The 15275-nt window shown below is 43.0% G+C and overlaps 1 protein-coding gene across 1 annotated transcript in view; it reads right to left on the bottom strand.

The window, feature by feature from the left end:
- Window positions 1–11117, bottom strand: part of LOC124621837 (TNF receptor-associated factor 4) — a 122404-nt gene extending 111287 nt beyond the window's left edge. Inside the window, exon 1 of the mRNA XM_047147283.1 lies at window positions 10936–11117. Coding sequence (XP_047003239.1) covers window positions 10936–11052 — 117 coding nt within the window. The 5' untranslated portion in view covers window positions 11053–11117. The remainder of the gene's footprint in view (window positions 1–10935) is intronic.
- Between the last annotated feature and the right edge of the window lie 4158 nt (window positions 11118–15275).

Here is a 15275-nt window from a genome sequence, read left to right as displayed (position 1 = left end):
TCTGGAATGCACATGTGTGCCTGGGGACCTATCCATCACTACATGCAGTTACATTTCCTCGGTACGATGGCATTTACCAGAAAAAAATGGTTCAAATGGCTCTGAGCACTATGGGACTCAACTTCTCAGGTCATTAGTCCCCTAGAACTTAGAACTACTTAAACCTAACTAACCTAAGGACAGCACACACATCCATGCCCGAGGCAGGATTCGAACCTGCGACCGCAGCGGTCTCGCGGTTCCAGACTGCAGCGCCTAGAACCGCACGGCCACTTCGGCCGGCTTTACCAGAAAGACAATGCAACGATCAAACGTCCCCATCTGTTGACTCAGGGATCGAGATTCGTTACAGCCAAGCGGATAAGATGCCTGTCATCTCGACTGGTAGTGATACGAGGCCGTTGGGATCCAGCACGGCGTTCCGTATTACCCTCCTGAACCCACCGATTCCATATTCTGCTAACAGTCATTGGATCTCGACCAACGCGAGCAGCAATGTCGCCATACGATAAACTGCAACCGCGATAATCTACAATCCGACCTTTATCAAAGTCGGAAACGGGATGGTACGCATTTCTCCTCTTTACACGAGGCATCACAACAACGTTTCACCAGGCAACGCCGGTCAATTGCTGTTTGTGTATGAGAAATCGGTTGGAATTGATTGTGTGTCCTGTGAACACAAGTGTAGCGCTCTCTACACAGTGGCATGTTTCGGAACTCTGTTGTAGCTCGTTAATTATGGATCTGATCACATTACCAGGGAAAATCTCGTGACTCACCCTGTAGAGTTTAAACTATCGCCTCAAGAAAATACAATCACGTAATAATTTTTCTGTTTATTTGCAGGAGAATGCCTGCGGTCCTGGTACACAGTGAAATAGCCGCGCCGCAATAACTTAGCACTCAGTTACAGGAAACAAAACACTACAGTGCAGCCCGACCCCACATTCGCAATGAGCGTGGGGCATAGATGTGGACGTAATTATTCTACAGTGCAAGTAGCCTTCGTACTGTACACCAATAAAAAAAAACTCACAGTCCCCCTATTTGAAACCTGGATCCGCGACTGCTACTGACCCCGATGTCGCGACAGAACGTTGAACCCCAGCCTTCGCATGTTAAGCCCTGTTGTAGTATAGGTCAACTACAATAGAACTCCTCAACCGGAAAATGAGACAACGCAGTCGTGACGAATGTACTGCAAGGTGGGGTCTCTGCGCAGAAAGAGAGAGAGCGAGAGAGAGAGCGAGAGAGATGGAGGGGGTTATGTTATCCTCGTCAGAGTTCAGAACACAATTACGTTCTCCGCTCCTCTGCCTAAGCCGCTGTCTAACAGAGTGTTACTGTTATCTGCTTTCGAAGATGACGCATGACATTTGCTGCAACAAAGGACAGTGGTTCTTAAACGGGAAATAAATGCCATGTAACAAACCCTCAGCCCCAGGTTAAGTGCAGTAGCCGTCGAAGGCCAAACGTAAAAACTGAATGTCTGTGATTAAAACCTTTTACCCGGTCGTAACAGTAAAACTGACCCCCTGTTATCTTGAAACATTCCCTGCGCATTCCAGTATAGTTCTTTCTCGAGTGCTTCCGTCTTTTCTTTTTCAACGCCTAGTTTCTGATGTCTTTGCAAGCCACTTGATCACGAAAACATCACCCAATTTGACTCTGATTCTAACCTCCTCTTTGGCCCCGCTCAACTCAGCTGGTTCGTTGCTTCATTCACAAGTTAAAACTGACCAGATGCTTCCTCCAGTTTAGTTAAATGTAGTAATACGATGTAAATTATAGTAATTCCAGTCCGCAGCTCATGGTCTTGCGGTAGCGGTCTCGCTTCCCAGGCACGGGGACCCGGGTTCGATTCTCGGCTGGGTCAGGGATTTTCTCTGCCTCGTGATGACTGGGTGTCGTGTGTTATTCATCACCATTTCATCATCATTGACTCGCAAATCGCCAAAGTGGCGTCAACTAAATAGGACTTGCAATACGGCGGCCGAACTTCCCTGCATGGGGCCTCCCGCCCAACAATGCCATACGATCACTTCACTTCATTACAGTAGTTCCACCAGTAAAAATATATGTCAGCGTCAGATGAACGTTATTATTTTTGATTCAGTACGTAAATCTGGGATCCGCTTGCGCAAGACCTTATGGATTAACAAAAATAAACATATTTCTGATACGATCCAAAATATGTTTCTGATACGATCCGTATAACTGAGAAAAATGATAACAGGAGACTGGAACGTATTCATATACTCTATCATAGAGAACTTTCAAAATGAAGTGCGTACATACACAGCACTTTATGGGATGTGGTGGAGGGTGTTTCGGCTATATCTTCCCCCCCAAACCTCCAAATGAGCTACTATCATTTCTTCGTGATCGTAATTTAGTGAGATGCAAGGGCGAGGAAGTAATAACTGTTCTGTTGTTGCCAACTGTTAAGGTGCCAAGACTGACAAGATCAAAAGAAAAGGTCAAACAGAAGTTTTATACGCTACCATTTTTGTGGGAGAAATTATGAATTCTTACAATGAATCCAAATCTGACACATAATTTCCCTGAGATTGCTTTTACGTCGACTGGTCTTCGATCTTGTACTCAATAATAAAGCTTTCCAGCTTAATCACGAGCGTAATGACCACGAAGAGAAAATTCGAGAAATTAGAGCCAATACACAGGATTACGGGCCATCATTCTTCCCAAGCGCCATTCGCCAATGGAACAGGTAGGGGGATCAGTGAATGGTACCAGAAGTACCAAACGCTACACATCGTTATTTGGCTTGCGGAGTATGATGTAGATGTAGTTACATTACACATCGAAAGTAGACTACCAGCCCATGCACCAAGCATAGATCCTCCGCAAGTCTTCCCGCATTTCGCTACATTTTTCTGGCGTTAAGTCTCTCCTATAAACAAGAGCATCATCTGGAAAAAGCCTCACGGAGCTTTCGTAATAGCCCTTCAAAACTCCTTTGGATTGCTCCAGAAATTACTTTCACGTCTGATGAGATGACTCATTCGCATTAAAAACGAGAAGTAGCGAAAGTAATAGGAAAATCACGAAATGAGACGTGTCTGTGAGGAAGAAGGACAATGAGCAGGGGCACGTAAAAAGCTGCATCATGTTGCACATGTTATTAAGAATGTTGAACGTAGCGCGTAAACAAAGCTAAGAAGAATGCAGCCAGAAGGAAGAAACGTAGCAAAACCTGAAGAACTGTGACAAAAGATATGATCTCGATGCCAACTAGCTACCAAACACCAACACCCCACTAATGTAGCACAGTGTTGCACTTAATATTTTCCGGGAGTCATTTTATTTTTCGTCTGGCGCCTAGTGCAAACGAAAAATGTATCGAGTTTAATTACAATCAGAAACACCGAAAAAAGACACGTGAAGACTTACAGGGGTGACATGCGTAATATATTGTATAATCTGTTTGCCACCAGTCTCTAAGATTTATTTGGTGATGTTCTTTACGTCTTGACGTGCACCATTGATACTTTTATTTCTGAATAGCTGCTACCATCCAAGCTTCTTATTAAACTCTGATACTCGGACCGTCTTCAGCTTTTCCCTACTATTGCCCCTTCTATCACTAAATTAGCTGTTCCTGAGTATTTTAACACATATTCAACTAATATCTACGGTTTCCTTCTTGTAAAGATTTCCCTCGGATTTCTTTCCTTGATACTGTATCTAACAGCTCTTCGTTTCGTAGATCATTCGTCCATTAAACGTTTTTCACCACTGAAGAGGAGTGTCCGAAACGCTCTTATCGGAAAGATTTCTGATGACAGTAGAAATTTGAGTTTACAAAAGGTGTCCTTGCTCGTGCTAGTCTGTTATTTAAAAGCCTCTAGCCTTGGCTGCCTCGAAAGGACTTGTTTCCTAGATGGAAGAAAGTCTTCTTGCTACTACTATTTACAGCCCTAAACGTCGACTTTCTATGGGGCGTTATTAACCACTTCTCTTTCTCTTTCTTTTAGAATTCGGATCGGCTGCTGTTCTTCTGCCTTTTATCTTTGTCTAATTGTTTTTCCTTCTCATACTTTGCAATCTTCTTCTGTCTTCTCTCCAGGATGATTTTGCTGTGGGACTGATTCTGTCCTGGAAAACTGTTAGCCTCTGATTTTTCTCTCTTTCACTGACTTTGACTATAGTTAACTTCTTAGAGAATTTATAAGTACTCCTGGTACTTCACTTCCAGCCAGGAAGTTCCTCTCTAATAGATTTCCCGTTCGTAAGGCGCGAAACGTGTCACTAATCACCGCACAACTAACCCTTCGTCCGTGGCATTCCAGCGCTGCCGCAGCTTTCGCGACATCGGCGTTCGCCAGGAATGTATCTAAGTCCTGATTTCATCATCAGCTCTCCGGAATCGAGGTCACTAACGCAAGCCTGTGCTAGGTCTAAAGACAGCTGTTCGTATACTGAAGCTGGAAACGATTTTCGTCTACAGTACTTCGCCGGCGATGGAAGTAGAGGTGGTAGCGACGAATTCCTGATCCACCAGACATTCTGCCAACGCCAAAAGTTAAATTGCAAATCTCTGAAGCGAAAGCACGTGTACTGTTGGCGATAATTAATCCGTGGGGTAGGAACATTAAATTCTGAGATGTCCTTAGTGGCATTAGGGAGGAATATGCTAAGCCCTGGCACAATGTTTCTTAGTATCCCTTCCTTTAGTTCCTTACTCATCCACAACAATAGGGAAGCACTTTTGGCGATTTACTGACAAGCGAGTTATAGTGGGTAGCTCTTTGCTTAAATCACCGGTGATGAGCTTTTACTCCGGGTTCCGAATGCCTCGCTCACTCAACCTCATTTTTCTCATTCAACAGACGGCGTTTCTGAAAGAGTGTTATCCGATTTCACAAAACTATTTCTTCTGCTTCAATTGAGGTAGAAACTTGGGGTGATATGTCCATTAAGAAATTCATTATTATTTTTGTTATTCTATGTGCATTCATTGTTGTGACATGATCTCGCTATTTATTTTTCCGCTTCTTGATTTGTTCTTTTATGCTTTTAAGTGCAACTTCTTGTCCGATTGTATTAATCTCCTTAAAAACCTCACTTCTGCAGCTTGTATTCTTCGCTCATTTCAAGCTGTCGTTGTCCAAGTCTCACTGTCTTAAAGTATAGAAGGTACTGCCATAGTTTTGTTGGTTTTTATTAGAGTTTCTTTCCTTACTGTTTTATTTGGTGTTTTCTATTAGGTTCCTTTAACATAACTGAATATTTCAAATTTTTTCGGTGCGTCTTCGTCGTTTGTGAAAGAGGTGATATTTCTCAAGAAATTGAATTCTTTCACTCTTGTGTTCTGGTCGTTTTGCTTACGATCTACCTTGGCCTTTAAAAATCATTGCCTTTATTTGGTTGAATTGTTGATTCACATTTACAGCTCTTGGCAATTATTTTTAATTTACTGATGTCTTTCTGAAAGGTGTCCTCACTGTCGGCTGTAAGAAGTTGGTCAGGAGCAAAATTCGTTATTAGATAATTTTGTTGCTTAAAACTGAAGTCTGAATCTAGTTCTTGTAACTATCGCCTCAACATAGCATGAATATATTAAAAAGTATCTGAGACTAACTACATCCTTGTCATAAGCCCAAATATGTGGTTGCTCCAAGATTTTCTTTTACGTTAATGGCAATTTTGGAGGCTTCATATATGTCTTGGATCACTAAATTGTCAAAGGTTTTCATGTGGTCAATGAAAAGATGTGCTTCTACGTTAAATTATCATGCATTTTTATTATCTGTCAGATGACAAAAGTACTGTCTCAACACATGGTTCTTTTGAAGTTAAAAACTTCGTGGTCGTAAGGGTAAGTTTAGATAAACTCCAAGTTTCTCACTTCTCTCATGTAGAAGATATAGTCTGGCGAAACCGGACAAATATATTTGAAATACCCTGTAGTTCAGTATTATGAATTCATATTACTCTATTTTTGAAAAACTTCATAAAAGGCTGTTATTAACATCATTTAATTTAAGCACATGTACATGAAAGTGTAAGTCGCGATGAGGGAGTGCGCGTCAGAATTTCACAATAATTTGAATTTGTAAATGCAGAATTTTTGAAGTTTTCAGCCACGTCCGTCGCCTGATATTTCATTAAGGCACTTCGTTGATCGCTCTGGGCACTAAAAACACCACATTTCACTAAGGAACCTGAAAGGTCAGACCAAGCAACTGCCGGCGGGAATAACTGAAGGGGACAGACGACAGACAGCGCTCGTTACGTAAAGATGGGAGCGGGAAAGCTGGCGTGGGTGGGTGCGGGACAGGTACTTAGCGCTCGGGGTAATCCTCGCAGGCTTTCCTCGAGGTGACTGCAGACCTCGTCTGCGCGACGTCACACCGCTCTTCTCTAAGCCCCGAGACCGACGATCACTTCTAACACCACAGTGACGGGTCGTAACAAGATGAGGACTGCACGAACACACACGGCTTCGCCTGCGTACTTCTCGAGACCGAGCTACCTGGCGCACCAGTTCACACACTTGACTCGTCTTTGGAATGAGCCGTTCACTCACGCATCCAGGTTTTGGGTTATGCACGATATCTCCATTTCGGGAAGTTGGGCTTTATACCAGAGTTGAACGGTACATTCTCTTGCTACCTCACTCGGAATTGTCTTGATCAGCAGTAGAATTTCATGGCCCTTGATCACGCTACTGCTGCATAGGGAAGACAGGTGTATCGAAGATTACACACTCGTATCATTCACAGCGCCTACGTACTCATCTCAAAAAGTAGTCTTAAGAATATTTATTTTAATGTTACTTTCTTCACGAAAAGCCCATATTTTTTGTACGTATCAAACGGTTCAAATGGCTCTGAGCACTATGGGACTTAACACCTGACGTCATCAGTCCCCTAGAACTTAGAACTACTTAAACCTAACTAACCTAAGGACATCATACACATCCATGCCCGAGGCAGGATTCGAACCTGCGACCGCAGCAGCTGCGTGGTTCCAGACTGAAGCGCCTAGAACCGCTCGGCCACCGCACCCGGCTGGTACGTGTCAACTTGAACATTAAATTTATTTTGATCATTTCGCCTTGAGCAAACAAATCAACCCATTGTAAACACTGGAAGAGCGCGAGTTTTTTCGGTGGAGTTTGTGGAGATGTGACAACGTCGAAACCACGACCACCAGCAACAAGACTGCCGATGGCATGCTGTGTTAAAATACGTGCTGCTCCGGAGTAGACAGAAAGCGACATGAACAACCAAATGTGCTGGCAACAGAATGAAGGGGAACAGACTGATGGTGGTGCAAGATCACTGAAACACTCGCGGACAAAAGAGAGACACTGTGTAGTGCCCGAAGCGGAATTTTCAAAATATACACTGTCCGTCCAAAATGTTGCGAAACTGATCTTATTCCTAGCGTATAAGCGACGTCAAAGCAGTAAATACGGTGGCAGCTTTAACAAACAACGACAAACAACAGGTTTGCATTCGATCATTCAGATGTGAGCTGGCAATGTTAAATAATAGACGTGCAGCCGTAGTGTGTCAACTTTATTGGGTCATAAATCGCAGCGGAGCTACATCTCTAAATCAAATGTTCAAGATATTCTTCAGAATGTTTGCATAGTTAGGTCACGCACACTTTAGGCAGTGAATGTTGCCACTCGAGTGGCAGCAGCGAAGCAAAGATATTCCCACTTCGCGCGTCCTTGGCCAAGGAGGCTGGTACATTATATTTAATAAAATAGAAATTATCATGGAGAAACTAAACCGTTTTGTGTATTCAAAGACAGTCGGTATCACACAAGCTATATATGATGTGGTGGGTTTCAAACCAAATCGTTTAAAAAACAATTACAAAATCACGAAAATATTATGTTTTGCTGTTTCTAGCAGTCTGTTTCAACAAAATAAAACTACACATTGCAACAGCATGAATCTAGAGACTTGTTAGAAATCCACGTATGTTCTACAGCTTGTGTCCAACTTCTCATGAATTTACGGATTCACACACAGTCCGCCCGCTGACATTGGCTCTAGGCCAGGACATTCACTATTACTGCAAAATTCTAAAGGCACTCGATTGAAGCCCTCTAGGCTCATCATTTGCTACTGACAAGCACAGGAAAATGGTATACAGAAATAAGACGCACTACTGAACAACAACATAAACCGCCGGCTTCTGTGGCCGAGCGGTTGGTTATAGGAGCTTCAGCCTGGACCCGCGCTGCTGCAACGGTCGCAGGTTCGAATCCTGCCTCGGGCATGGATGTGTGTGATGTCCTTAGGTTAGTTAGATTTGAGTAGTTCTATGTCTAGGGGACTGATAACCTCAGTTGTTAAGTCCCATAGTGCTTAGATCAATTTGAACCAACATAAACCGACACTTCAACTTCTTGTGAGGCTATTGCCACTCGAGTGTCAATATCCAACGCCCACACCCTGACCCTCAAACGAAAACAGCGAAGCTTGCTGCGACTTGATATCACGGGCAATGAGACTTGCTGTTATCAATACGAACTGACCACAAAACGACACAGTGAAGAAATACACATGAAGGTCAAACCTTTGACGACACAACCGACATTCAAACCACAGCAAAGTGCGAGCTAAACAGCGTCCCAAATGACTTTTCTGACAGCTTCACAATGATTGTATGGGCGATCTGTGTTTTGCACTCGAGTGGACTTGGGGGGGGGGGGGGGAGCGAGGGGAGGGGCTATGTAGAACATCTGAAATATTAAAACCAACTTCTTAACATTTCTCGATTTTTTATTACTCTGGTCTCGTATCTTTTTGGAAAGGAGTATTTAAACTTCTCACAACTGGCTGCAAAATGATTACAAAACAGACGCAGTGCAACCAATCCTTTCTAGTTTGCTGCTGGGTAGATTATGTTTAATCTCTAGCGATTTACATCGGTAACGTTTACTGCAAAAGCCAACACGTGCTTTGGATCGTGACGTGCCTTGATAGTTTCGTCAGGGCCGTAGGCGTAGCTGTCTAGAGTAAGATGGACATAATTGACATTAATTGCATGATACAATTACGCTCACTCGCTGGCATCCGAAGTTGGGTTGTGCGGCCGGTGTGATCGGATACGACGGCCACCGCGCCGTATTACATTACTGGGGAGCAGTTTCGTAACCGCAAGAACTTGCTGGGTGGTAGAGATTGCATCTCGCAGTGCAGGTGACACCGGCGCACAGAGCGCAGACCAAGGATTCAGCCCATTTTGCGTCTACGAAATTCACGCCACGGCAAAATGATTCAGTCCAGTACCACTATTATTACAATAGCCTCGTTATTCTCATCACGGTTATAATTTATGCATTCTCCGACCAGAAATTCGTAAGTGATAGGGGTTCCAAATTAATCTTTCATTGAAAAAGAGGTTCTTGCGGAAACAGCGTTAGCTTCCTACAGCCACCTTTTAATTCAAACTTCCAATTCCTCTGTAGCGATTACTTCTGAAGATGTAAAACCCAGATCAACATGCGCTGTTCTTCTGTGGGAACTTTCAACAAAACATTAAAGTGTGACACATCGCGCGACGAATCAGAAGCAACGGCAAAATTCGGGGTTCCATAACATTTCTGTGTCTTGTAAGCAAATATCAGTTTTAAATTTCAGCACACGACTACATTAATAAAAAATCTACTGCACAATGTTCTCAGTTTTTGACTGAATATACTTTAGACTAGAAAAGCTTCGTAGTTAGACGTCCTACTTTGGTTTACTAACGAATGTATCTTGAAAAGCGAAGTTGTAAATTACGACCATAATTTTTGTACTCGTTCATTCTCAGACTTTGAGAATCATTTATCGTTACCAAACGAAACGTTATACTAAAACTATACTATACTAGTACTTGCGCTCTTACACGGCAGTTGTGACCTATCCTGGACGCGTTCATTCCATAAGAAAATATTACCACAGAATTCTGTACAATGCAGATTGATACCAAGAACGCTTTTTAATCATACTTCAATTTCTTAAAAACCAGAATAAATGCAATGTTGATACGTTCAGCAATAAATTTGGGACATTAATACGTTACGAAATTTCCGAAGAAAAAGCCTTCAACTACTCATTTTGTAATGTTGTCGAAATATTGCGATATCAGGTTTACAGTTATTGATATGTATGACAATATACGAAACAACTGTCAACATTATAACAGTCGAGGGTAAACTTCACAGTCTTTTCTTCGTGTCACTGGCGACTTCAGAAAGCACCGCATGTGCATGACACCAACACAATTCAAAATGTAATAGCGGAAATAATCCCCTCAATGATGATGATGTGACAGTATGAATGGGAAATAGAACAAGTTATGGTGTTACTAACATTGAATATTTATTTGTGCAAACTGAAAGTTATCTGCAGTAATGACGAGCAGAAAGGTCACAAAACTGAAACTGAAGTTTGGAAGTATACATGGAACTTCAAACAGAAATTAAAAAAAGAAACGGTTATATCCAAAGGTCTTTGTTGCAGACTGACTCTTCTTACTGGGTTAACCCCTTCAGAATGAAACTACAATCCGCACGTGTTATTTGTGAGCACCAGTATTGTTGCATTTGAATGTATCACAACAACAATTCGTAAGAAGGCTAACGTAAGCTGCAACTGCACATTCTTACTGTGTAGGAAATTGAAGCTGAGGGAGGGTCTGTAAACTTGGAAACAGAAAGCAAATTCCTAGCAAGTACGCTGCGCCGACCAGGTCCGCAGGGATCGGAGATATCTGGTTGCCCATTTGCGTAGGTTTTCTCGAGAGAGCGTTGAACCGCAGTGAGAGAGGAACTAACGGCTGGCGAATTGCCAGCGAGATGTTAGTTGCAGACAAAGAGCACACGGTGCTGTGCTGTTGCTCCTTCAGGCGTGTCCGTTAGCGGATGCGCCGGCCGAGAAATGTCGCCACACTTACTTGCAGGTCCAGCGGGGGCGGCGTCTGTGTCTGCGTGGTCGTCGTCGCTTGCTTGTTGGGAGACAGCCGCGCGGGGAAGCTGAGCGTCTTGGTCCACTGAGCCAGGCTACGCACCATGTCGGCGCCGGGCCGCGACCGGGAGAATCGCGAGCGCAGCAATAACCACCCTATCGCAACCGCGTCTGACAACGCACTGAGCCAAGGAACGGGACAGGACCGCTGAGGCGCCGGCCGGCGCCTGCCAGCTTGGCCGCTAGAGGCGCGCGCGTCGCGTCGGAGCAGCTGATCCGCGTCCCACCTAGTTGCGTAAGAAAAGCCGGCGCAGTCCTGAGGCTTCCGCGCGTGGAAGAGGTTGTTGCGGCGTCGGTGGGGCCGCTAGGACGCGCTGTCCGGCGCGACTGACACTGATCGCCTATTACGCTTGCACCACCCACAGCGAAAGGGGGTCATCTCTGAGGGACTTTGCCCGAGCAACTCGCCCACTTCGAGCCCAACAACAGTGTCGTGTCTTAAAGTATCACCGAGGAAGGTGAGACACTGGACTCGTATTCGGGAAGACGACGGGTCATACCTCGTCCGGTCATCCAGATTTAGCTTCTCTGCGATTTTCCTACATGGGTTAAGGATACCGGCTATCGCAGCTTCATAACTTTCAGAGATTTACACAAAACTATTTATCGTCTCTATTCAATACAGTACCAAATGCCTTGCCGTAAATTTGTATATCGTACAGTGGTGTGGAAATAATGAAAAATGTTTTAGCTCAAATGGTTCTCAGGCAACACACTTGTACCGTCCATGAAATTTATTAATTTTTGCTACTGAAAAATTCAGTTGCGGCTCACTTTACACGAAAAGTTACATGGTTAACGCAGACCAATTCACACCATGTAATAACAGCGTAGTAACTAATAAAAGGAGAACAACACTTACTTTCTATTTGAGCCCATAATGCAAAAATAAACAAAGAGTATGATGTGTGACACGTAGAAATTGCTGGAAAAATGGTGATCTTTCCAGTTCTTTTTGGAAAAGTTAAGGAAAGCTGTTGCTCTCAATCTAAAGTAATAGATGGATGAAATGGCACGCAAATTTATATAACCTCTCCCCCCCCCCCTCCCACACTCCCAAGTAATTTGAGAGTAAACTGTACCTAAAACACTGAAAATCAAAGTTAAGGGAAACAAAGAAAGTATATACGGAACTTCAAATAGCTCATATAGCATCACAGCAGCTGGTCATCCTTTGTATCTTTTATATGAAATTTTCTTAGTTGCAGCGTCTAGTCTCATCTCTGTGGTGCGACGAGGCGCTTCTTGTCAGCAGTGATGACTACGGTCACCGTGTAATCTCCAATGTCTGTCCCAAATTCGTCCTTAACTTTAGTTCTGCTTGTTGATGTATCACTAACACATGTTACGTGGTCCAGCGGTTTTAATACCCAAATTATGTGAAGGAAATTTTCATTCGGGAAAAACTGGAAATTTGTGCTAATATCCCATGGCACCAAACTACTGAGGTCATCGGTCCATAAGTTTACACGTTACTTAATCTAACGTAAACTGACTTACGCCAAGGACAACATACGAGGTGCGGCTAGGAAAAAACCGGACTGATGCTGGAAAAAAAATTTATTTACAATTATTTACAATTTCATGTTATCTCCTTCAATGTACTCTCCTCCTCGGTCTCTACACCGCTCCATACGAATTTTCCACTGTTCATAGCAATGCTGCAGATCATTTTCGGTAAGTCCATACATTACTTCCGTCGCTTTTTCTTTTACTGCTTCAACAGTCTCAAATCTAGTTCCTTTCAAAGCTGACTTGACTTTAGGGAAAAGAAAAAAGTCACAGGGGGCCAAATCAGGTGAGTAGGGTGGATCATCTAAGATGGGAATTTTGTGTTTTGCCAAAAATGTCTTCACTGACAACGCACTGTGAGCTGGGGCATTGTCTTGGTGAAGGATCCATGACTTTTTTCTCCACAAATCGGTCCGTTTTCTCCGTACTCGCTCACGTAGGGTAGCCAGGACGCTAATGTAGTAATGCTGATTCACTGTTTGTCCCTCTGGTACCCAATCAATGTGCACAGTCCCTTTGATGTCAAAAAAAGCAATCATCATTGCCTTGAATTTCGATTTTGACATTCGTGCTTTTTTTTGTCGTGGAGAACCAGGAGTTTTCCAATGCATCGATTGGCGTTTAGTTTCGGGATCGTAAGTAAAAAACCACGATTCATCGCAAGTAATAACATTTTGTAAGAAGGTGGGATCACTTTCAATGTTTTCCAGGATGTCAGAACAAATCATTCTTCGGCGTTCCTTCTGTTCAATTGTGAGACACTTTGGAACCATTTTTGAACACACTTTGTTCATGTTGAAACTTTCATGAAGAATCTGCCTAACACTTTCCTTGTCAACTCCTGTTAACTCAGACACTGCTCTGATTGTTAAACGGCGATCTTGTCGAACAAGTTTACCGATTTTTTCAATGTTTGCATCAGTTTTTGCTGACAATGGTCTGCCAGTGCGAGTGTCATCACTGGTGTCTTCGCGGCCATCTTTAAATCGTTTAAACCACTCAAACACTTGTGTTCGCGATAAACAATCATCGCCGTACACTTGTTGTAACATTACAAACGTTTCACTTGCAGATTTTCCTAGTTTGAAACAAAATTTGATGTTAACACGCTGTTCTTTCTGTACACTCAACATTTTCCGACGCACAGACAAAACGTCAACTAGTTAAAACAGACGCCACGGGCAGACTGAGTGCAGGAGGCAGATGAAACTCCAGCAGTAGGCGGAGCGAGAGTCACGTGACAGGCCACGCGACTTTCAGCCTTATTGCATTCGTTTTATTGTTTCACCAGTACTAGTCCGGTTTTTTTCTAGCCACACCTCGTACTCACACCCAAGCCCGAGGAAGGACTCGAACCTCGGGTTTTGCGTACTAGATGTGGAGACATTTACCTAAAAGGCACGCGTCGTTTACATCCTGTAAGAAGTTTTAATGGTTATCAACATTTCTTATGAACGCGGGTATCCTCATCGATAAGTGCCCTCTGAAACTCACACCATGATGCAGAACCTTTCCAGCAAAGTGCATACTGTGAAAAGTTATTTTTTATAAAAATTAAAAATACACTGCCCGCACTGCACTTTTCATTACTCTCAAAACAAGGTTGTAGCAATTCGATCTCAGGGTCTGTGAGGTGTCTACGATCTATTAGTGGTTTATCATTAGTCAGCTTTATGCCCGTCATGTATTTTTTTCCATTTTCTGTAACCTTGCTTCCATTTTTTCTGCGCATGTCCACAACGTTCTCCAAAGACGTTTGATTCTTTCAAGCTCATGAAATCTTTTGAATCTCCCGCACCAAAGATAAGGTCGTGTGTATCCTGGTATAATGTCTCAGACTCAAGGAAATTCTGAGAATCTCTTCACCTCTGTAACACAGTTAAATAGACCTCAAGGTCATATTTGCACCTGTGACTGTATTGTGATAGGTTTCCATTTCTTTCCGGGAATTTCAAAGCAAATGAAACAAAACTACATAAAACTTACATATCTGATGAAAAACACGACTGTTCATGTATATTTTCTGATTTTTAAAAAAAATAAGAGACCTGTGGTTTGCAACAGCTCGATACTCGTCAATTTAATTACGATTTACAAAGTTTCTAATCCCATTGTTCCTGTGAAAACATCTTCCCAACAGAATCAAATCTTGTTACATGCATTCACCAAAACTACAGCACAAAACACAATGTAACGCAACATCTCTCACTAGGGGAACTCCCCATCGCACGCCCTCAGATTTAGTGGTAAAATGACCCAGTGGATAGCCAATCGAAAACTGAACACAGATCAAGCATGAAAAAAAGGAGGTATACCGAACTGCGAGTAAAAAAACAGTAAACAGTCTAAGTTCCGACGTGCAACATCGAGCGAACTGTAAGAACCACGGCGTCGTGGTTGTGTGGTTACGGTGTCAGACTACGGAGTCGGAGACTCTTGTTCAAGCATCCGTCGTACATCATTTTTTGTTTCCTCAAGAAATTATGAACTGTCCGTTCGCTCATTAACGTGTCTGTTCTGCTTCTATAATCTCGACGGTTGTCATACTATACATAGCTTACAGACTATAAGTCAAGTGGTAAGAAAATATTACCATCCCAAGTAAATGTTATCAAAAGCGAGAGCGGACGAGACGCCGCATGGTCCTCTCGCAGAAATGAAAACAACGAATAAACGGGTGTGATATATATTACAAGAGACGAATCCAAGAGTCAAAACTTCCAAAACGGAACATGAGAGCCATAACATGTGATACTT

This window comes from Schistocerca americana, chromosome 1 (assembly GCF_021461395.2).
Source record: "Schistocerca americana isolate TAMUIC-IGC-003095 chromosome 1, iqSchAmer2.1, whole genome shotgun sequence".
Taxonomy (NCBI): domain Eukaryota; kingdom Metazoa; phylum Arthropoda; class Insecta; order Orthoptera; family Acrididae; genus Schistocerca; species Schistocerca americana.
This window is presented reverse-complemented; position numbering and strand designations above follow the sequence as displayed.